Genomic DNA, 23,541 nt, shown 5'->3' on the forward strand with positions numbered 1-23,541 from the left:
AGCACAACCACCTTGAGAGAGGAACATGGTGGCGGCTCTTCACAGTCACCTGGTTAAGGGGCTCGGGTTTGGTCCTGACTCAGAGGGAAATACAACACTGAGAGGCGCCCCGCACAGCACCTGTACACTCACAGCCAAGCCTGGGTTTGGTCCCAGTGGACATAAGAGAAAAGATGACTGCCAGAGCCACCAAGAGGGTGGGAGGCTTGCTGTTGCCAGGTCCACCCACGTGGATCACAATGACTGCATGAGGTCATGGAATGTTGAAGATAAAATGAAAGTGGGTCCTAAGTCATAAAGTCGCAGGTGGGTGGGCATCCTTTCAACAGGGCTCCCAGGAATAGAGCTGTACCTCTCTCCCTGATGATCCCGGGAAGTAGATTCCTCTCCCAGACAGAGTTGGGGTCAAATCCAGGCATGTCCCACCAAAGCCCACTCTCCCCAGGGCTTGCTGGGATGGAAGGATAACTATAGCACCACCCCCAGCTCCCCACCCCCACCTAGGATCTGTCTAGGTGAGGGCAGTGTATGCAAAGCTTGAGACAGAGGTGAACAGATAGGTAGCCTCTTAAAGAAGCAGCAGAAAGGTGGCAAGAAGTTGGCAGCAGCCCCCGAGAGGGCCCTAGCACCATGGACAATGACGAACCTCTTGAGCCTGAGACTAAAGGTGAAAATGCATCCCATTTCTCACCACTCAGGCCCTTCTGCCTCAGTGTAATGCCTAGTGACCCTGTAGACCCAGAAGCCCCCTTCCCTCCTCTCCTGGGACCCTCTAGAATCGGGATGATATGTGACATTGACTTCAGGGCTTGCCAAGCAGGGAGTGAGAAAGTTGAATGCAACACTGTGCTGGAACTGGTTCATATCAGCTCTGGCTGACTTTCATTTTCATTCTGTGAGCTGGTTGATGTCATGTTGGTAGTTGGAAATGAGCATGTTGGGAACATTTACACCACCTGGTTGGCTAACACTACAAATTGTTTTTCTAGAGAGCCAGTTAAACAGTTACCAACATTCCACTGGTTGGATAGAATTCTAAAATTGTTTATCTAATGAGGAAATGAAGACGTCATCCCTTTTTGATGGCTACATTTGATGGCTAAGCTGCTATATGTCTTCTAAGTGTCAGACCACTGCTACCTCCACCCCTTGTCACACAGACCTTGTCTTATAGGCTGGGAAATAAATGTTGGAGCTTGGGTCTATGGACAAGGGCTGAGAAAGACACAGACCTGCATGGAATCGTTAGGAACCCCACTATCTTAGCACCTGGGTGGTCAAAACTTGGGATCCCTGCCACAGATGCTCAGCCCACCGAAAGGGAAGGTTGGTTTCATTCTGAAAGGCCACCGGTGGTGCAGCCTGGCTTCCCCAAACCATTGCATCATGCCCATGTGGGAAGACTAGCCCTGGACTTTGTGTGGCTTTCAGGAGCCCAGGGTTGGTTCCAGATCAGTGGCCCAATGGCAGAAAAATCACATCTAGCAAGAGCAGGGGACTGGTGTGAGGGAAGCCCAGGGTATGTGTATTTAATCCCAGCAATTGGTTTCAATCCCAGGGAGATTTGCAAGCCCTTCCTCCTGCGTGGTCATACATTTGGATTGGAAGGAAGAGACGCTAGGTCCAATCCTTAGGAATCAAGTTATCCCTCTCACTCTCTGGAGCTGCTTCTGTTCCGTTTTATTTTACATTTGGCCCAAGTCACCTGCCCTGCCCCTTCCCCTCCCAGCATCATCTGTGCCTGCCAAGGAGGAAGTCTTGGCATCAGCACACGCCCCTTCCCTGAAAGAGCAAAGCAAATCCTGAACCCCACCCAAACCAATAAGAAGCAAAAGAGGGAGCGAGCAGCCAACGTCTAAGGCTGGCCCAGCCCAGGGGATGGGACGGGAGCAAGTCGCCAGAGAGCACGAAGAGCGTTTAGCACAGACGATTCAGCCAGGAGGCAGCTCTGTGTTGGGGAAGGAGGGCTCGTAGAGTGGAGCCCCCCGGTAGAGCCGAAAGCATGAGGTAGTCCCTTGGCACCTTTTTTTTTAATTGAAGTGTCGTTGATTCACAGTGTTGTGGTCATTACTGCTGTACAACAAAGCAATTCAGTTGTATACATATATATATATTCTTTTTTCATCCTGGTTTATCATAGGATATTGAATACAGTTCTCTGAGCTACACAGTATTGCATTATTGTTTATCCGTCCTCTATATAAAAACTTACCTCTGCTGACCCCAACCTCCCTGCAGTTCCTTGGCACCTTGATCCACGTGAACCTGGGGGACAGAGGCTGCAGCCAGGACCCGGGTGGCAGATGAGTGAAACAGAGGTGCAGAGAGGCCAGTGGTGGGCTCCACCTGAAAGGCCGGTGGGTTTTGTTTCCAGAATCAAGACGACGAGTTTTTCTTCCAGATGAGAGTGACGCTGTGTCAGTCTCGCAGAGCAGTGATGAAACACTCTACTGTGAGGCTGAACCCCCCACGGCTGTGGAAAAAGAGAAACCAGCCCGGGAGAGCTCAGAAACAGACCTTGAGATTGAAGGTGAACGCGGGTGGGCCTTTGGGGGATGGGGCGTGGCTCGCCTCCTTCCTCGGAAGCTGGAGATATCGGTTTCCCCAGTCGGCCAAGGCTTTGCCCGATGGGACGTGCTATGGAGGGAATCTGGCAGAAACACCTGTGCTCAGATTTATGCCACTTCCTCCTCGAGGCTGGCCCATGCTCGTGGCCAGCCTCGCGAGCAGAGGGAGTCCATCAGCTTGTTGAAAGCTGGACCAGTAAATGAACAGGGGTTTCTGGTGTTGGGAATGATTCCACATGTGGCATCTTATGTCACCTTTGCAATAGTCTCAGGAGGTGAGCATTATCACCTGCCCCTTACAGAGGAGGAAACTGAGGTTTGGAAAGATGGTTTGAGTTGCCCAGGGCCCACTGAGTTTGCCAATGTCTGTGGATCCCATGTTCGCCCCACCTTGTGGATCTACCATCCCTTTTCCATATTCCCGGGTCCCCTGAAGGATTTATGGCCCACCTTGCATCCTGGCAACTGTCCTCTGCTCACATTACAGTTCTTGTATCCGCTGCTTGAGAGCCCCGTGTTTTCCCTCAACAAGGCCAAGCGTTGTCTGGTTACGGGGAGAGGGTGATGGATGATCTGGAGCAAAGACTCCATGACTACAAACAGCACCTCCACCCTCTTCTCCTTTCCAGTTTCCCCAAGGAGGGAAGAGCCAAAAAGGACTCGGGAAGCAGGGCCAGAACAGTGCTGGCCCCACCCGATGGGCTGGCCTCAAACTTCCCAGGCTGAGGCCGACCCAGTGGTCCTTTCCCTCCCGTGTTCCGGCGCTGGGTGGTGGGCCGTGATCGGTGGCAGCAGAGATGGAGGGGAGGCAGTTGTGCCAGATTCGGCTGTGTTGCTCCTCTACGCAGTCACCTCCCCGCCCTGGTCAACACACAACTTCGCCCTCAGCACAGACCTCCTCCCTGTGACCTCCCAGGGATCCCGTTGTTGCTTTTCACTTTTTTTTCCCCACTTCAAGGCTGCAGCTGGTATTGCTGGCAACACTGAATTTTACCTGGTTGGAGGGGTGGCGGATAGAAACCCGGGTTGCTGTGTCCCAGGCTCCAGCTTCTATCTCATTCCCCCTCCCCACCTCCGCTCCCCCAAGTGAAAACACTGTTGCAACCTGCCTCTAAAATAGGCCCGCAGCGAATACAGCTAAAGGGGTCAGCAGAATCCATCCCAGCAGAATTAGTGCCAAGGACAAAGCTGGGGGTTACCTCCTCTGCTTTGGCAAACAGGAACCTCTAATGACTGACCCTGGCACCACAGCTCTGTGATGGACGGAAACTGAGGGCTCAGCTCCTGCAGCGTCTGGTGCCCCTGCAGCTGGTGCTGAGATGCCCGGAATGGGGCAGGAAGGGCTTCCTGGGATGGCCTGAGTCATGAGCCCAGGCAGGAATAGCCAGCTGGTTGCCATCACACGCTGCTCTTCCTGTACAGCAGACGATTTTGCATGCCAGGGGACCGTTGGCAAACGAGGGGTGGGGTAGAGGTGGGGGGATGCTACTGGAATCTCATAGGTAGAGGCCAGGAATCCTGCTAAATATCTTACACTGCCTGGAACGGCCCCTCACAGAGAATTATCCAACTCAAAATGCCCACAGGGCCGAGGCTGAAAAACCCTGGTCTACAACCACCCGGAAAAGAAGGCCAGCTTGTAGCTGTGCCTGCAAAATCAACTTCCTTGCAAAGACGTTGCCCTTTCACCAACAATGCTTTCATTGTCGGTCTTAGAAATGTTTGGGGTGGGTTGGCCAAAGGCCCTGGGATCTGAAGGAAAAACAGATGCCAGCTTAGACCCCAGCTGGCCATGGGAAGCCCTGCGTCAACAGAACTTGCTTAATGAGGACAGTGCTGTGGGGCGTCCAGAATCCAGGGAGGCACGTGGCCCACTGACCACAAGCCAGGCTGGTCTAAAGCCCAAGGAACAAAGGCCCCCAAGAGGTTAGAGGGGAGAGGAGCAGCCCCCATTCTGTTCACTGGTTTAAGCACTGATCAGCTAGCTGTGTGTGATCTGGGGCTGCATCTGTCATTGGTAAAGTAGGGATGACCGTCCTTTTTGTGAGGAAAAATGACATGCAAATCTGAAAGAAGCAAACTCACTCAAATGCAGGTTTATTTGCTCATTTCCGACGGATTTGGGGGTCTCTCCGTTTTGTACTGATCTGCCACTGTGTCCTACTTGGGCTTTTTCTAGTTGGTACTTCTGTAATTCTTTAGTAAAACTTTGTTTGTGGCTCACATTTTAACAGTGGTAGTGAAACTACAATTGCAGTGGAGACTCCCTCAACCATCCCAGATCATCAGCTTTTTGTCTGGTTGGCCTTTTAAAGCTACCCTGAGGTGGGCGAGGAGGTACTCACACATCCTTACACTCGGTCACTGGAGGCAGCCAACCTGGAGGGTGGGGGTGGAGCCTATTGTTCCTCCCGGGTAGCTTGGGACCTGAAACCAGGGGTCTTCTCTCTTACCCAAAGGGAGCTGTCCATGTGGGGGCTTTCTGGAGTTCGGGTCTCCTACCACCGCCCGACTTTCTAATTGGAGCTGGGACATACACGCATCGGGACAGACCCTCAGGCAGAGGGGACACCCGTCAGAATCACGTGGTGTGGGCTAGCAGGGAGACAAGGCAAAAGTAGAAGAGAAACTCTGCTTCATCCACTTGCATGTTTTTTTTTGCAGATACCGAAAAATTTTCCACCACTGGACAAAGGGAGTTGTACCTGGAGGCCTGCAAACTGGTGGGCGTAGTGCCCATCTCCTACTTCATCCGGAACATGGAGGAGTCCTGCGTGAACCTCAGTCATCATGGGCTGGGCCCCAAGGGTACCAAGGCTATTGCTATAGCCCTGGTGGTGAGCATGCCAGTGGGGGACACGTGAAGCCTAGCACCTGAAACCCAGCAGAGGTGGGGGCTTGACAGGGTGGTGGGCCCAAGAGTCAGAGAGCCCCCTGCCCTATGGAACCCTGAATTGCAACCTCTATGCCCACCTTGCCCTAGGCTCTGCTTGACTGTCAGTTGATTCCCCCAACAGGCATGAGTGCCCGTTAGCTCCTAGGAAGGAGGCTGCTAGAGACCTCGGCCTTGGAAGTCTGTGCTCTTTCCTATTCAGGAAGCAAAGGCACCAGGCTATGGGTCCCAGAAAAGTGACTGGTCTGGATTAGAGCCCAAATGCTAATGCAAAGACGCAATACGAAATGTCAGCCAGATCTCAATTCCAAAGTTCACTTTTGCGATAAATGAGTTCACTACTGAGTCATTCCATTCCATGTCTGCCTTTTGCAATATTATATGTAATTCTTCAAGATCACACTGTAGAATGGATCATGTTTTCCCACAGGAATAATGTTCTCTCTTGACTTGGCATGAGTGAACAAGGACTTGACCTTGAACTCATCATAGCTTTTAATATTATATTTGATGATGTGCAAAACTGACTCCATCCCAGGAAAACAGAAAATGTAACAGGTGTATGTCAGCACAACACTGTTTGTTCACAAAGGACAGTAAAGAAAAAGTTTGATTTTTTCTTTTAGAAAAGACCACTGATTTTTGGAACTATAACGACATTGGCACTTAGCTCATTCCCATTAAGAAGTCACGTGATGTGAGATTGGGCCTCTCTCTGGGGAGGGGGAGGCATGGGAGGGGAGAGCAGAGAAAGAACAAAGCCATCTTGAAATTCATGGAGTGTTGAAAGGCTGATTAATGAAGTGTTAGGAATACACCGTTACCTCATGAGCTTCACGGAAAAAAATGGATAATAATGAAATCCACTCAGGACTTGGGCCACTTGTCTCTCAAAAACAGCAGTTTCTGTTCAGGGGGAGTTTTTCTTCTCTGATTCTCTGTATCACCCATTTGACAATTAATCATTACGACATTCCAATGGACTGAACTTTTATTTATCTTCGGCACTGTTTAACTTCTCACATGCGGTATTTCCCTGGCTTAGATGAAAAGCGTTCTGTTACGAGGGGTCATTTTCATACTTCTTTGGGTCTGTCCCTCCTTCGCCCATCTCCATGCCCTTGGACCTGGTGGGCTATGGGTCCCTGGAGAGGAGGGATGGTATCTGTTTATCCCTCTTTCCTCAGCAGTTAGCACAGAGGGTGACAAAGAGACCCTCGCCCATGTGAAATGAATGTGGATGGACTTGGTGGTCAGGCCACCTGCCGCTCCACACACTGTGCTGGTCCCCGGGATGACTCGGGAGGTGGTCCTTCAGCCCCTGTTTCTGCTAAGTGACACCTAGACTGGGAGGTCCCCTGAGCCATCTCAACTGCCTTTGAGCACAGCTGAATTTTGCCACCTCCCAGAGAGCCAAGGCCGGGAGACACTTCACGAAGGCCCTGGGGGGCCATTCTGCGTCACAGTAATTCACATCAGCACACCTTCCCTTTGCCTGCAGCCAGAGCTCCTACCACTTGCTGCTTCTCCCGCTGCTTTGTTTTGTGTGCTTTGAAAACCCTCAACTCCAAAGACAGGTCTGTTCGCTGTGACTTTCTGCACAGGGAAGGAGGTGAGGAAGGGAAGGACCAAAGCTCTGCTTAGAACTAACCCCAGTCCCTCATGCTGCAATGCCAGTCATTTCCATCAGTCTTGCTCCATGTGGGGATGTAGGTATTTATTTAAGATTAAATTCCAGCTCTTTCTAAACAGCCTTGAGGCGACATCCTGACCCTCAGAGAGTACAAGACGAGCCTTAAGCCTAAACTAGAAGAAAGGCCTCTGAGGGATGTAGGCACAGTGAACGCGTTATACTTAAATATCCTTATTAAATGTATCACGTTCTCCTTAATCTTGGAGTAAGTCACAGGCCTCCCCCCTTAAGGCTAAATAGTTAAACTCTGTTCTGCTCACCCTTGTAGCTCATCCTTTTCAGGACTTTGTTTTAATGTTCCTCTTCTAAATCCCCCTTGGAAATTATTTTGGGGAGGAAGGTGCCCAGCATAAGCATGTCATCCTAGCAAAACTCATCGGGGTGGCTTGTCCCCTGCACTATTCTCCTGTTTCTAGCCACTCCTCCAGAAGCGCTAGCCTGCATGTCTGTGCCCTCTGACCTGGCCAGGATGTTCAAGGGGGGTCATGGGTTCTGGGCGAGGGCAGGGAACTGACTAGATCACCAACCACCTCTGTCTCTCTCCCCCGCCCCTTGGGGTGGCTGAAGTCCAACACGACTGTCCTCACGCTGGAACTGGCAGACAACTGTATCATGGAGGAGGGGATCTTGAGCCTGGTGGAGATGCTACAGGAGAACTACTACCTGCAGGAGATGGTACTGTGCGCTGTTCTGCCAGATCCTACCTCCACACTTAAAAGTCTCAGAACCCACTCGAGACAAGCCACAGGCCCCCGCCCGAGCCCAGGCCAGCCTCCAGGCTTCCTGCAATCAGTATGGGGGCTCCTCTCCCTTGGAAGTGACTTCTCAGAGGAAGTTCCACACATGAGAGCCTAGCTTAAGGGCACTGTGCTCCCCATGGCCATAGGAAACCCCGAGAAACCATTTGTCTGGATCTTGTAAGCCTCTAAATGGACAAACTTACTTCTTTAGAGTTGCCTTAAAGTGAACTTTCTTAAGGAAAATAAAGTCATGAAATAGTTTCATAAAATACAATGTGCCTGGAGACAGATGGTGGTGATGGTTGCACAGCAATGTGAATGTACTTCAGCCCAGTGAACTGTACACTTAAAAATGCTTAGGATGGTAAATGTGTTACATCTATTTTAACACAATTTTAAAAATTGGAAAAAGAAGGGGAAAGAACAATTCAGATGATAATGACTGGTTTATATATAGTCCCTCCCACTTGCCTGAAAGGGCGATGTGCATTTATACCCCTCCTTTTTCTGAGTACAGTGATTCATGCCTTGTGAACCAGTGAAGGGGAGTACAGTGAGGGCTTACTCTAAATTCATTTTTCAGTTGTTTCATGCTAAACCCTCCAAATAAAGTTGCATTTAAAAAAAAAAAAGTACAATGTGCTTGTCTAAAATACCGGAGCTAATTGGGGAGGTGGGGAGTCACTGAGGTCAATTTCAGAGAACTGAGACCTGTCCCAGGGCCTCACAGTGAAGCGTTAGAAAAGCCAGGGGTCCTTTCTTCCTCCTCCTCCCCTTTGCACCATCCAAACCCTTCCCATCCTTTCACCCCAGCCGTGCTCTCCCCACCCCACCCCTACTGCCTCAGTGCAGGCCTCACGTAAGCCCTCACCCCATCATTTGTTACTGAGGGCCATTCGGTGGGATTTTTACATACTTAGGTGTTCTCTTGCCTTTTAGAATATTTCCGACAATGATCTTGGCTTGCAGGGGGCCAGAATCCTCTCTGAATTCCTCCATAATAACACCTCTTCGCTCTCTAGTCTTCAGCTTTCAGGTGAGCCCGTGAAGGAGGAAGGGGAGGACATTGGGAATGTAATGGAGAGAAGGGTCAGCGCAGAGCCGTCCAGGGTCTAACTGAACCAGACCAGGTCCTGCTGATTTCAGAGGCCAGAGCACTGCGTCCACACCCTGCTAGATTCTTCCAACCATCCTCACCCCTCTCCATAGCCACACTGGCTTCACAGCTGTCCTGGGCAAGCGACTTCAGATCCACTTTGCAATATTCCCGCCTCTGCTTGAAAGTCTCCACCCCAGGTAACATGCACGGCTCCCACTCCCCGCTCATTCCCGTTTCTGCTCACCGGTCTTCTCCTGAGAGGGACTTCTCTGACCTATCAAAGCAGCACCTCTCCATCACCATCACTCTCTAACTTGTTTCTCTTCCTGGTTTTTCTTAACAGCACTTATTACTACATGAGCCCCTGTAGTATAATTAATTTTTAATTAGTTTATTATCAGTCTCTCTCACAGAAAAAAAGTGACTTGAGAATCTTAGTACCCACGGACTTGCCTTCACTCAGGTTTATGGTTTGAACTTATACTATCTGCAGGCTCCTGGAATCCCTATGGCAGGAAATGAACATGAAAAGTGGTCCTATGCTGGTAATACCTTGGGGTACTTAACAGAAACAAACATAAACCTCTTTGCAGAAACAACCCCTCCACCCCGGCTCCAGGCTGTTTGGGATTCCCATAGACAAAGTTCCGCTAAGGATGAACTCACAGTCCAAAGTTGCAAAACAAGGAAACAAAGCACCATGAGAGTTGTCAGACTCAAAAAGTGGTAGCATGGGACCCTCGAGAACTTTCAGGAAATAGCATTATCCTATGTGGACTATAAATTGAGTGACCATAGAATTTATCCTTCAAACTGCACAGCAACATTATCAATTAATTGAAACTTCTAGGAAGCAGATATCTTGCACCCAACTATAAATCAAGTTTGATATGATTAAGAACATAAAACACACGAGAACAAATCACTATTTTTAAATAGACCCTCCCCCATAATAGAACGTCTACAGATGAAAAATATGTAATTATTGAAATTAAAGACTCAATGGATAAATTCAACAGATACAGTGAATATAATTAGTTTCCTGGAAAATAGATAAAAGGATATTTTATCTATCTTTGCAGTATAGAAAGATAAAGATATAGAGAGTATGAAAGATAAAAATACAAAAGAAAGAATAGACTCAATGTAGCTAACAGGCGGTCCAGAAGAAGAGAATGGATGAACAACAATATATGAACAAATAATAGCTGACATGTTTCCTGAACTGATGAATTATCAGATACAGGAATCCTAGTGAGTCCTAAGTACAGTAAGTAAAAAGAAATCCACACCTGAGTATATCATAGTAAAAGCGCCTAAGATAAAAAGATCTTAAAAGTATCCAGAGAGAAAATAGAGAAACAGAGGTTATATATTTGTTAATGTAAGTGTTATTACATGTTAAATATTATTCTCCAATTTTCCTTTTTTCCCTCTAAAGTTATCTTGGATTTCTTTCTATGGCAGAACCAATAGATTTATCTCATTGTTTGGACTCGTGGGTAGTATTTCATGGTATGGATATAGCATAATTTATCTAACATCCCACTATTTGAAGAGGAGTGCATTTAGGTCATTTCCAGTTTTTTAATCTTCCAGATAATTTTTAAAGAATTTTCTTATCCATGCATCTTTGAGCACATGTTCTAGTATTTCTGGACAGACACCCAGGAGCAGAATTACTCAATATAAGGTATACCCATTTTTCTGAAGTTAAAAATAAATTTCCCTTAAGAAGACTGTACCAGATTTTTGTTGCACCAGTGGAATATCTGTTTCCCCTATATCTTCACCAGAAGGGTTATTACTAAGTTGTGTGTGAACCAGATAGTTGTGTGTTGAAGTCACAGTATTTGGGTTCAAATCCCAGCTTTGACACTAGGCAAGTTATTTAACCTTCTGTGACTCACTTTTCTCATCTATAAACTAGGGACAATTATATTACCTACCTCAGACAGTGGTTGTGAGGATTAATTAAAATCTGAAACACCTAGAACCGTAAACTAGGACATAAGGATTCAGTAAGTGTTCACCACTGTTATTATCTTTATTACATTTCCACTTTACTGTTGAAATAGAACATCTTTTCAGATGCTTATTTTCATTTTAATTTCTTCTTCTAAGAAATGGTCAATCGTTATATGGGATTGATTGTGTTATTAAGTGTTAGGCACTCTTTATATACTGCAGATACACATACTTGAATATTACACATGGCTGTATGGTGTTTTCTCATATGAAAGTTTGTGTATTTACTGTTTCAAGTTCATTGGTCTTTTCTGGATTTGATTGTTGTAGTCTTGCTTAAAAAACTCTTTCCTACTTCAGATTTAGAAAATTTTTCCTTTACTTTCTTCAAATATTTTTGTAATTTTGTTTTTTTCCATGTAGATCTTCAACATATCTGAAACTTATGTTTGTTCGTGGCATTAGGTAGGAATCAAACATTCTGTTTTCAAAACTCATAGCCAGGTGCCCCAGCATCATGAATGGAATAATCTATCTTTACTGACTGATTTGAATGTCATCTTACCATATATTAAATTCCCGTGTAAATATAGATTCCTTTCTAGAGTCTCTATTCCATCTCATTAATCTATTTCTATGTCAACACTGCACTGTTTTAGTGTTTGTTTAGAATATTAAAATTATAATATGCTATATGTTATAATACAGTAATTAGTTGTAATTAATGAAATATATTAAGTATGTAATATTTGATATATTAGTTTATAGTTATATGATATGCTGTAATATGTCTTATATCTGACCTTCTTTTTCAAAGTAATCTTGGCTATTCTTGTGCAGTTTTTCCTCCAGATGAATTTTAGAACCATTTTGTTAAGTTCCATTAAAAAAAAAAAACTTATTGGGATTTTGGTTGGGGTTATATTTAATATTCTAGGCTAATTCAAGAAAGAATCGACATTCAAAATATTGAATATCTTCATTTAAAGAACATGGTTTCTTCAGGTCTTTTTTTACGTTCTTCAATAAATTTTTATAGTTTTATTTCATTGTAAGTCATGCATATTTCATATTAACTTTATGTCTAGGTCTTTTATCATTTGATTCTTATGAGAATAGAATGCTTTTTCTATCACATTTTCTAATTAGTTATTACTGGTATGTTTGAGAGCTATTAATTTTTGTACCTTGAGCCTATTACCAATCCCTTTATTGAATTATTTTACTAGTTCTAACATTCTGTTAATTTTCTTGGATTATTTAGGTAGGTGATCATGTCTGCAAACAACAGAAGTTTTCATCTCTTCTTTCCACTATTTATAGCTCCTAGAGAGTTTTCTGGTTGTATTGGCTCAGACCTCTAATATAACACCAATACAGAAAGCTCTTTGCAAACATACAAATTTCCCAGCCCTATCCCAGGCTGCTGAATCAGAATCTTTAGGGGGAGGGGTCTAAGATTTCTTACAGCCGATGCACTGTTGGTAACCAATGGTGTAAACACAACAATTTGAATAACAGATTACCTAATTTTATACATTGACTAGATTATCTCATTTTATTGCACTGGTACCAGAAACAACCAAAAAAGTATTTGTGTTTCAGTGGATTCATTCATTCAGTAAGGATTTATTGAGCACGTGTAATATGCCAAGCATTTTTTAGGTGCTAGAGACATAGAGTTTATTAAGGTTTCAAAACAGAAATTGAGGATAAGAGTTTGTGTCATTTATTCTCCAGAAGTCACCAATGTTTTAGATTGCTTAGCAGGGCTGGGGCTAGGGTAAGATAAGGGAGGCACTCCCCTTGGCCACAAAACTTAAGTAACCAAGTAAATAGTATCATAAAGCAATAATTTTAAAAGCCAAAATTAATGTAAAAAAAAAATCCATGATCAAAAAAATATCAACAGTTTAAATAAAAAACAGGATCCAACAGGGACAGATTGAGGTGAGGTGAGTGAGGTCTGGCCATACACATACAGGGTCAGATCTTGCTTTTATTTAAAATTTGATTCATCATAGATTTTTTGCGTTGATTGGATTTTGAAATATTAAGATATTATTCATTGTGATTACTGAGATTTTCAGCACCTCTTAGATTTTACACATATGGCAAGTGCCTCAATCATCCCTCTAGTCCCAGTCGTGCTGCTCAGACTTGAATTAGCATTTTTATAACGTTACAGATTTTAGGCGCTAGGCTAGGGTTGGTGTTGTCAATGGATGTACAGGGTACGGTGTATTAACTCCTGGAACTCCCTGGACAGTCATGGCAGAGAGAGAAGGGAAGGAACATTAAAGAGATGGTAACTGGTTGCCTTTTTTTTCCCTCTGTTCTTCTGTGCCCAAACATTTGCTTTAAGCACTTGCCACCTTTTCTATGTCTGATTGTTCCAAAGGCAAGAGGCTGGCAGGGCTAGGATATGGAGGGTAAAGGAGGCTTAGTCCGGAGAACATCGCTAATGCCCACCCCCCTTCACTACAGGGAATAACTTCAAGGAAGAATCCGCAGAGCTGTTTTGCCAAGCCCTGTTGGTAAGAAGCAAGGGATGGGTACAGCCAGCCATGTGACAGATGCCCCTGGGAGATGGGTGGCTCTGAGCATAGGGAGGTGAGGCTAATTGCCTAGTTTAGGGAGCCCGTGAGTGTTTAGATTCCGCCAATCCTATCAAAAGCCTCAGCAAGTGATAGAACTGTTTGAATGGTGCTAAATTCTCCCAGTAGTCATCAACAGTTCAGCAGGAAATAAGAAATTGTCCCCGTTCTAAGGACACTAGCCTACTTAATGGTTGGCATATGGGGGCCCCCGTCACACTGTTCTGAGATAAGTGAGGTATTTGCAGTACATAGAAGACAAAAATCACCTCTCTCTCCACTGTTTCCTTCTCTAGACCAACTATAGAATTAAGTCGCTGGATCTCAGTCACAACCAATTCTCTGACAAGGCAGGAGAGTACCTGGGACAGATGCTGGGTGAGTCTTCCACGGAGGGAGGGGCCCGCAAAAGAGAGGGACGTGGGGTATGATGGCTTGTCAGAGCTACATCTCTTGCTTTTTATTGCTATCAGACGTTCTGATTATAAAGAGTGATGTAAACCACACCCGAAACACATTTGGAATGGAGCAAGCACCTGAATGTGGGAAGTAAAACTTTAAAAGGATTAGAAGAACGTAGAGAGAAGTAACTTGCTGACTTTAGGGAGGCTATAGATTATTAAAGGGAAATGGGCAGAAACTGTAGCAAAAACGATTCATGTGTTTGACAACAGTACGTTTAAAACTTGCATGTGATGAAAGACATTATGGGGCAATGATAGAAAACAAGCAATAGTTAGTAGAAATGTGCAGCATTTGTATACTATACAAGATTACTGTTCAGAATATTGATAAAAAATCCTGTAGTTCCATTAGGCGGTGATAAATACTTCCAATAAAACAATGGTCAGGGTCATGGACAGTGACCAAAGAAAGCCAAGCACCCACACTCTTTAGTAATTAGAAACATGCAAAATAAAACAACAAGATCTCCTTTGTCATCTAGCAGAGCTGTAAACATCTCCCATCAGAGAATACCAAGGGCAGTGAATACAAGCGAGAAATGGGAACACTCACAAGTCTGCTAGGTAAAGGCACTTTGGAGAGCGATTTGACAGTGTTTAGTAGCATTGAAAATGTATGTATTCTATGACGCAGTTCGCCTCTATACGCGTCTCAGAGAAGCCCTCCCATATACACACAAAGGGATGTATGAGGAGGTTCACTTCAGAAGTGTTATAAAAAAAAAAAACCACCTAAATGCTCATTCCTGGGGGAGTGAGTAGAAACGGGGAGGACTCCTAGCAGTGGGGGCAGGGCACTAATCTGGATGGGGCTCCTGGCCCACGGAAGCCCCACAGGGAAGGCGGCTCTTGGTTGAAACCTGAATATCAAAGAAGAAACAGCCGTGCCAGGGTCCGGACGCACAGCGTTCCGATGCGGGCAGGAAGAATGGAGCCGTGGCCTGTCCGAGGACCTGGGGGGAGAGCGTGGCTGGAGCAGAGGGGACAGGGGAGGAGAACGGAGGGAGAAGCGGTCACGCAGGCGGCCTGCAGCCCCTCACCTTGCGCTGTTCGAGCCATGACCTCCACGGAGCCTGGGTTTCATTCAGCGCACGATGAGGCGTCATGCAGGATGTGAGCGTGGGGACGACACGGTACACCTTGTAGGTTTAGACCTGCTGTGTGAAGCCTGCAGCTGAGGACGGCAGGCATGGAAGAGCGAGGCTGGTCTGGAGGTTGGTGTGGTGGTCCAGCGTGAGCTCAGGGAGGAGGTGGTTCTCGAGGAGTGGATGGATTCCGAATATATTTTGGAAGTAAAGCCAAAAGGACTTGCTGATGTGAAGGAGGAGGAGAGGGAGAGAGAAAGGTAGACTTACAATTCTTTGTTCAGGTACTGGTGAAAGGCAGGTGTCGTTTACTTAGAGGGAAAAATCCAGGGATTAACAGTATGGAGGCGCAGGGGTTAGGAGTCAAGGTTTCCGTTTTGGCCACGGAGGGCTTTCGATGCCCATTTGACACCTCCACGGAGATGTCAAGCAGGTGGTTTGCTGTGTGAGTTTAGAGCTCGGTGAACAGGTCGGAAATGGAAACATGCATTTGGGAGTCATCGGTATAGGGATGTATTTAAAGCCATGTGTCAAGACAAGGTCATCCAGGTAAGGAGTGCAGATAGAGTTGAGTAGGTGGCCATCCCACTGGCCCCTGGGTCACTCCAACATTTTTAGGGGTTGCAGAGGGGGAGGAGGAACTGGAGAAGGAGTGGTGAGTCAAATAGGAGGAAAAGTGGGATACAAAGAAGCCATGCGAGGGAGTATTTTCAAGAAGGGGAAGGTGGTCAACTGGGTCAAGTACTGGTTAGAGGTCAAAGAAGATGAGGACAGAAAAGTGACCACAGGACTTCACAACATGGAAATAATTGGTGACCTTGACAGTGCCATGTTCGTGAAGTGGGTGAATATGGAAACCCAACTGCAGTGGGTTGAGTTGAAAAGGGGATGCAAAGACATGTAAATGGCCACATAAGCAACTCTAGATGCTCCACTGAGACAAGGCTGGAACAGAAAGAACGGTGGCACAGAGTCCAGGAAGGTTTTTAAGGATGGAAAGTGCTGATCGGAGGAAAAGAAGAAACTGATGTTGCAGTAGAAGGAGATGATTAGAGGAGCAAAGTCCTTGGAAAGGCTGGAGGCAATGCCATGTAGAACAAAAACGGAGGGGTCACCTCTGAGAGCAGTGGGGACTAATCACTGACTGAAAGAAGAAGGAGGCAAGAGTGGGTGCGGAGGCAGGGGGGCTGGTAGATTGAACGTCAGAGGATGAAGCTCTCTCATTCCATTGCTGCTGTTTTCGCTATGAAGTATGAGGCAAGATCTTCAGCTGAGAGTGGGAGGAGGGCAAGAGTAAAGTGTAAAAGAATTGTTGGGCAGTTTGAGTCTCCGTTTGAAAACCAACTGTCAAACATTTTAAAATTAAATTTTAAAACAAATTTAAAATGACAGACTACATTCCGTTTTAATATGGTTATGCTCATAATATATACACAGCTTTAAAAAAAAACTTTATTATTATTAAAGCTACCAAATATAAGATGATTACTATGTGACAGGCATCATGCTAGGCTTTTTACTTCAATCCTCACAAAAAACCGTACAGGTTAACATCTCAATTCTATGCATAAGAACCTGTTTAAGGTCACGTAGCTAGTAAGTGCTGAGAACAGCATTAAAATTTTAATTTTGTAGTCATTTAAAAGAGGCAGGCGCGCAAGGTATGACTTAAGTGAGGGACATGGCACTGAAGAGGAAAGAAGGGTAGGAAGAGAATGAGGGAGACAGGCAGGGAGAGAAAATGAAGGCAGGAGAAAAGTTTGTTCTCAATATAATAGAAGGTATTGGGCACTTTGCTGAAAGTCTGTCCTGGTGGTTGACACAAGAGAGGGACACAATCAGTACAGAGCCCGTAAAAAATAAAACAGAATAACACATTTTGCCTGGGACTGAAGGTGATTCCTCCCACTCAGTAATCCTTCGAGAGCACTTTAGTCTCTCCTTCCAATGGTGTCCTCAGCACATCTGCCCTCTCCAAATAAAAATAACAATGATGAAGTGTTTAAATAGGATGCTTTCCCAACCCTATGTAGCATGTGAGCAAAAGCAACTTTAAGTTAAAAAAATGTGCAATTTCTGTGCAAACCCAACTTCTAGACAAGCCTGATGCTTTCCCACTTCCACCTGACTATAACCCTAAAGCTCTCCTGGATGGAAATCCTGGGGCCACCACTGCTCCCATAGGTCTTCATAAAAAAGATATCACGTGATATATATGGCACCGCCATGCCCATCGCAGTCGCCCTATGTAAATACAACCCCTGTTTCCCATGCTCTCTCCATCTATTTTAATGGTTGTGTAATTTTCCACCAGATGGATATTTATGTTTTGCTTTACCCTTGCCCTGTGAGTCACAAACCTTACTTTTATAAGTGATGCCATGGTAAACATCTATAAGCATGTCGCTCTTCTTAAATCCTGTACTGTCTCCTTAGGAAGAGTCTCAGGGGTGATGTTGCTGTGAGACAGAGAAAACAGGTTTTCATAGGAAAATGTCCGTGACCTGATAGTATCTACCAGAGTACATCATTTGCTTGCAATACCTGCAATGTATGAGTATTTTACTACATCATTGCCAGTATTGGGAATCATCTTATAATTTTGTGTTTAAACGAATAACTGACAAATTATCCCCTCCGTGATTCGCTTTGCGTGAGGATTGAGTGATCCTTATCCCCAATGTCATGGACCTCTGCCAACTCTGAGACTGGGTTCTCTGGGATGTGGGGGACGCTGAGATGACTCCCTCCCTCCAACAGCCATCAACGTAGGGCTCCAGTCGCTGGATTTGAGCTGGAACAGCCTCTGCCTCCGGGGAGCGGTGGCCTTGAGCAACGGTCTCCAGGTAAGCACTCTGGGAGTGGTGTGTTGAGCCTGGGTGAGGATGGCCAAGCCCTCCCGTCTGCTACCTTGAGCCTCTTCCCCATGGTCACCATGGAGGAGGGCATACTGAGCTCTCCTCAAGTGCTCTTCACACTGTTAGTTTTGCCTCCCACAACTCCTGGACGCATGCTATTCTTTAGTATAAATCCCTTCTAGGTAAATTCACCCTGCAGCAACCTAGCTGGCATCTTTGGAGGTACTTCAAGGGGACAGTTTAACTAGTGGGTAGGGAATGACCTCAGCCCAAAGGGAATGAGCCTGAAGAGTCCTTGCGCCTCTGAGCCCAGCTAGGAGGGATCTGGAGAGATGTGGCTCATCTCTCTCCCCGGGGACCACTGAGCGCCCTGTCTGGATGCCAGCAGGGGACAACAATTGGGGCCCGTTAGCTGGATGAGTTGCACGCAGCCTTGATACTGGTGCTATTCTCCTTTCTCCCTGCAGGCTAATGTGTCCCTGAGGAAACTGGATCTCTCCATGAACAGCTTTGGGAACGAGGGGGCTGCAGCCCTAGGGGAGGTCCTCAGACTCAACAACTGCCTGGTCTACATAGACCTCAGCAGCAACAACATCAGCAACGAAGGGCTGTCCAACATCAGCAGAGGACTGGAGTTGAACGAAAGCCTCAAAGTTCTGAAGGTAGTCTTTACCCGCGCTGGGAACGGGACATCCTGTGTGTGCGTTCCTGTGTGTGTGTGTGTGTGTGTGTGTGTGTGTGTGTGTGTGTGTGTGTCTGTGTCCGTGCGTCCATGCATGCGTCCATGTGTGTATATCTGTGAGTATCTGTGCATCAGTGTGTGTGTGTCTGTGTCCGTGTGTCCATGCGTGCGTCCATGTGTGTATATCTGTGAGTATCTGTGCATCAGCATGTGTGTCTGTATACGTGTCCCTTCATCTGTGTGCCCGTGTGTGTGCATCTGTGTATGTGTCTGTGTGTTGGGGTGGGGGCAGCAGGACGATGGAGCTGGATGTCGCTGGAGAGAAAATCTACCCTGTGCTTCACGTGTGTGTATGTTCTTGGCTGTCTCTCTGCTATAAACCCAGCGCCACCCTCCACTCTCACCTGGCACAGGGTAGTCGTCTCCTAACCCATCTTCCTTCCTCCCACCTGGGTCTCCTTCAGTTTTTTTTAATTTTTCTTCGCCAAGAGACTTGCAGGATCTTAGTTCCCTGACCGGGGATTAAACCTCAGCCCTGGCAGTGAAAGCGCTGCATCCTAACCACTAGACCACCAGGGAATTCCCTCCAATTTTTCTCTGCATTGTGGCCAGAGTGTGCGTTTTGAGCGTAAATCTGACTTCCACCCCACCCCCACCGACCCTCCTCCAGCTTAGCCCTCTCCATGGCCTCCATTGCTCCAATCCAGTTCTCACAGCCCGTGTGCCTCTGCAGCCTCAGTTTACCCTCCACTCTCCCCTGAGCTCCAGCCGTGGCCTCAAGGTCTTTTCTTCACCTCCCTTCTTGCAGGGCTTGCCTTGCTGCTTCCTCCGTCTGCAGTGCTCCCTCCACTGGCCTCAACGGCTGTGCTGTCTCCGAGCACAGCTAGAGCAGCAATTCCCCAGGGACCCTGCGGGAAGCCTCAGATCCTCTTTACCTGTTTACCCTTTCACGCAGAACTCGCCGGAGTTTCTCCTTCTATTCTCATTTGAGTGACTATTTGACTGTCACCCGCTAGTACGAAAGCTTCCTGAGGACAAAGACGTGTTTGGCTTCACCCATTAGTAATATCCCCTGTACCTAGCAGGGTCCTGGGCATATAGTAGATGCCCCATGAATATTTATTAAGTAAATCAATGCATATTTCATTTTAAATTAATTTGCTTATAGATGCTAATTTATAACAGAGAAGCTCCTGGGGAGTTGGGAACTGATGAAAAATGAGGAGTTCTGTTAATAGGTCCTCTTTCTGGGGCTCCTACCACAAGCCAGCTTCCGTATCAAGTGATTTGCCTCCTTATTCCTGGCCCAGCCCTATCAAGTGGGCTCTAGTAGCCCCACTTGTCAGATGAAAAGACTGAGGCTCTGTGACTTGCAGGCTGTGTAGCTAGCAAGAGGCAGAGGGAAGTCAGCTCTACCTGACTTTCTACTGCAGCTCCAACTCCCGCAAGGTGTGGGGGTGATTTAGGGGGACCACAGACATGGGGGGGCTGGTGGAAGAAGAATGCGAGTTAGGAATCAGTGAAGATGAGTCGCCAACCGAGAGGACAGCCACCTTAGAGCTGCTCAGGTGACAAGAGGGAGCCAGATTCCCACCAGTGAGGGGAGCATGGTGACCGCTCACCAGACCAGGTGGCCATCTAGTGACTGCAGGAGCTGAGAGGCCGCCTGGCTGGAGGGGCACCCAGTGTGACTCAGAGAAGAGGGACTGACCCAGCCTGCAAAGGACTCTCCTTCAGTGGCCAATGAAGCCAAGGGAAGTTCAGAGAATCTGAATTTTAAAAGACTCAAAACCTGCCTCAGCAAAATGGCAACAGGGATTTACTCTGGTTAGTGGGATATAGGCAATTTTAACATTTTTTTCTCCTGCTTTTGAAAGTTTTTCTATAATGACCGAATATTTTATTTTAATTTTAAAAATTGGTTTGAATTCTTTTTTTTTATTGGAATATAATTGCTTTACACTCTTGTACCAGTTTTTGAGGTACACCAAAGTGAATCAGCTGTATTTATACGCATATCCCCATATTCCCTCCCTTCCTCGACTCCCCCCCACCCTCCCCCTCCCAGTCCTCTAAGGCATCACCCATCATCAAGTTGACCTCCCTTTGTTATACAGCAACTTCCCACTGGCTATCTATTATATATAAAAATTGTTTCAAAAATGAAAGACAAAAAGCTTAAAATATAACTTGTAGTAGGCCCATAGGCGGAGGCCACATCAGTTTTGCCACTGGAATTCTCTGTAGCTCTCCACAGCCAGCCCCAGCCCTCCTTTCCTTAATCTTGAAAAAATAAAGAATCCTCCCTGGAAGTGAGTCAAAGGAAAGAGTCTAGATGCTAAGCCCTATGAGGGCAGCACTCCAGGCTGTCTTCTCACTGGAGCACGGCAGAGCCCAAGAACCCCCTGACATCCAGCTTTAGTTGGCCTGGTCAGGAAACCATCAGCTGAAAGCCTTCAGGGACCATACGTAATATTCACGGGCTGCTTGCTCTGAGCCGTGCACTCATTTGAATGCTTTGCTTGAAGTTATGTATTGACGCTTCAGAGCAGCCCTAGGTGATAGGTACGCAGTGGTCAGGGAATTAACACAAGCCCAGAAAGCTAGTTAAGCAGAGCCACTGGGCTCTGTGCGCCCCACTGTTAATCTACACACCACGCTTCAGTGGCTCCCAGCACCGTGGGGATGAAGCCCTGAGTACCTAGCTAAGCCCCAGAGGTCCTGTGCAATCTGACCCACTACAGCTCTGGTCCTGCTCATAAAATGTTTGCTGTTGCCCAGACACCTCTGTGTCTTTGCACCTGCCTTCCCTTGTCTTCTTTGGTGCATCTTATTCCCTCCTCTGGTCCGGTCTGCCTTCTTCATCCATAGCTAATCCCCATCAGTGCTGCAAGGCTTAGCTGGTGTCCCCTCCACCATACTGGATGCCCCTTTCCTTGCTTCTGCAGTACCTGTGGGTACCTCTGTCACTACCATCATTGCACTTCTGATGTCCTTTGTTTGTTTGCCTATGTCTCTCTCTAGCATGTAAACTACCTGAGGGCAGAGATCTTATGTCTGCCTGTGCATCCCTCACTGCTTAACCCAGTCACTGGCACATGGCAGGCCCCCAGTAGATGTTTGCTGGGTGAACAGATGGATGGATGGATGGATGGATGGATGGATGGATGGATGGATGGATGAGCAACGAGATGGACAGGTGAATGGATGACAGACAGGGAGGTGGGTGCTTACAGAGAAGTCTGGGAAGAGGACAGAGATTGTGATTTGATGGGAATAAATGAAAACAGTGCTCTGAGCCAGCCTCTTCTGTCCCCATCTCTGCCTCCTTCTGCCTCTCCCTTCCTCCCACAGCTTTACCTGAACCCTATAAGTATGGATGGGGCTGTGTTACTTATCCTGGCCATCAAGAGGAACCCCAAATCCAAGATGGAGGATATTGACATTTCCGTAAGTGATCAAATGATTTGCCCGCACTAGGAAGCAAGCCAGTTAGCATAGCCACTGTGTCAGGTGCCAACAGCCCTAGCCCTCAGGGCCCTCACAGAAATGCCCCATGAAAAGGCCACTCCTTTTGGAGCACAACTCTGCCCTTTCCAGGGGTCTTTTCCATAGCAGTGCCTCAGTCAATACCATCATGGTGTGAAATTATTTACCAGATCCTGGGAACCCAGGACCTGCACCCCCAAGAGTGGGCCTGAGGGCAGAGAGGAGGAGCACCGGAAGCAAAGGCAGGGGGACCCCAGAACAGACTTGTCTACTGTCAGCCCTATCGATGGATGGCCTTGGGGCTTAGAATGCTTCCAGAATCACAGGATTTTTAGAATCTGAGTATTAAAACATGTGCAAACCTGGGTTTTCATTTCATGACTCAGCCTACTCAGAGTAGTATGTGAGTGTAAAAAAAAAAAAACCTTGGTGGAGGAGGGAAGCCTGAGGAGGTGACTTCACTCTGCCGGGTACTCCCGCCTGAATCACCCTAGAGGTGGGAGCTGGTGCCAACAATACCCTATACTTGTCTACTATTCTATACTCTTTCTTTTAGCCCCAAAGTCATTTTATAGATGCCAGCTCATTTAGTCCTACCCTGGGAGATAGGTAGAGTGTATCCATGACCTAGGGCTGCCATGGCAAAGTACACAAACCAAGTGGCTTAAATGATAGAAATTTATTGTCTCACAGTTCTGAAGGCTAGGAGTCCAAGATCAAGGTGTTGGTAGGGTTGGTTCCACCAGAGGGCTGTGAAGAAGAATCTATTCCCTGCTTCTCTCCTAGCTTCTTGTAGTTTGCTGGCAATCTTTGCTGTTCCTTGGCTTATAGAAACATCATCCTAATCTCTGACTTCAGCCTCAGATGGTGTTCTTCCTGTGTGCTTGTCTGTCTCTGTATCCCAGGGTTCCCTTTTTATAAGGACACCAGTCATAGCAGATTAGGGCCCACCCTAATGACCTCATTTTAACTTGATCACCTGCAAAGACTCTATTTCCCAATAAGGGCATATTCACAAGTACTGGGGGTTAGGATTTCAACATCTTTTTTGGGGGGGGGATATCATTCAACCCATAACAAGGACTTTTCCTCATTTTCCCATTTTACATGTAAGGAAATTGAAACAGAGAGGTTAGGTCACTTGCCCAGGACCACACAGCAAGTGAGAAACACAACAAGGAGTAAACCCAGGGCTTCTGCCTCCTACTCTAGAGTTCTGTGAAGGTACAGTGTTAAAGTCCTTTTACATTTGTTTAATGCCACACTAATATGATGTTTCGTTAAGATTCTAATACTTTACAGTTCTCTTTTTTTTAATAAATTTATTTATTTATTTATTTATTTTTGGCTGCGTTGGGTCTTCATTGCTGCACGTGGCCTTTCTCTAGTTGTGGCAAGCAGGGGCT

The 23,541-nt window shown here is 46.6% G+C and overlaps 1 protein-coding gene across 1 annotated transcript in view; it reads left to right on the plus strand.

Moving 5' to 3' along the window:
• The first annotated feature begins 630 nt into the window (after window positions 1–630).
• Window positions 631–23,541, plus strand: part of LRRC74A (leucine rich repeat containing 74A) — a 28,635-nt gene continuing 5,724 nt past the window's right edge. The window contains exons 1-10 of the mRNA XM_057732636.1: window positions 631–667; window positions 2,402–2,530; window positions 5,232–5,404; window positions 7,721–7,828; window positions 8,833–8,929; window positions 13,448–13,497; window positions 13,854–13,935; window positions 17,867–17,952; window positions 18,432–18,626; window positions 22,001–22,096. Coding sequence (XP_057588619.1) covers window positions 631–667; window positions 2,402–2,530; window positions 5,232–5,404; window positions 7,721–7,828; window positions 8,833–8,929; window positions 13,448–13,497; window positions 13,854–13,935; window positions 17,867–17,952; window positions 18,432–18,626; window positions 22,001–22,096 — 1,053 coding nt within the window. The remainder of the gene's footprint in view (window positions 668–2,401; window positions 2,531–5,231; window positions 5,405–7,720; window positions 7,829–8,832; window positions 8,930–13,447; window positions 13,498–13,853; window positions 13,936–17,866; window positions 17,953–18,431; window positions 18,627–22,000; window positions 22,097–23,541) is intronic.

This window comes from Hippopotamus amphibius, chromosome 4 (assembly GCF_030028045.1).
Source record: "Hippopotamus amphibius kiboko isolate mHipAmp2 chromosome 4, mHipAmp2.hap2, whole genome shotgun sequence".
In the NCBI taxonomy this organism is placed as follows: domain Eukaryota; kingdom Metazoa; phylum Chordata; class Mammalia; order Artiodactyla; family Hippopotamidae; genus Hippopotamus; species Hippopotamus amphibius.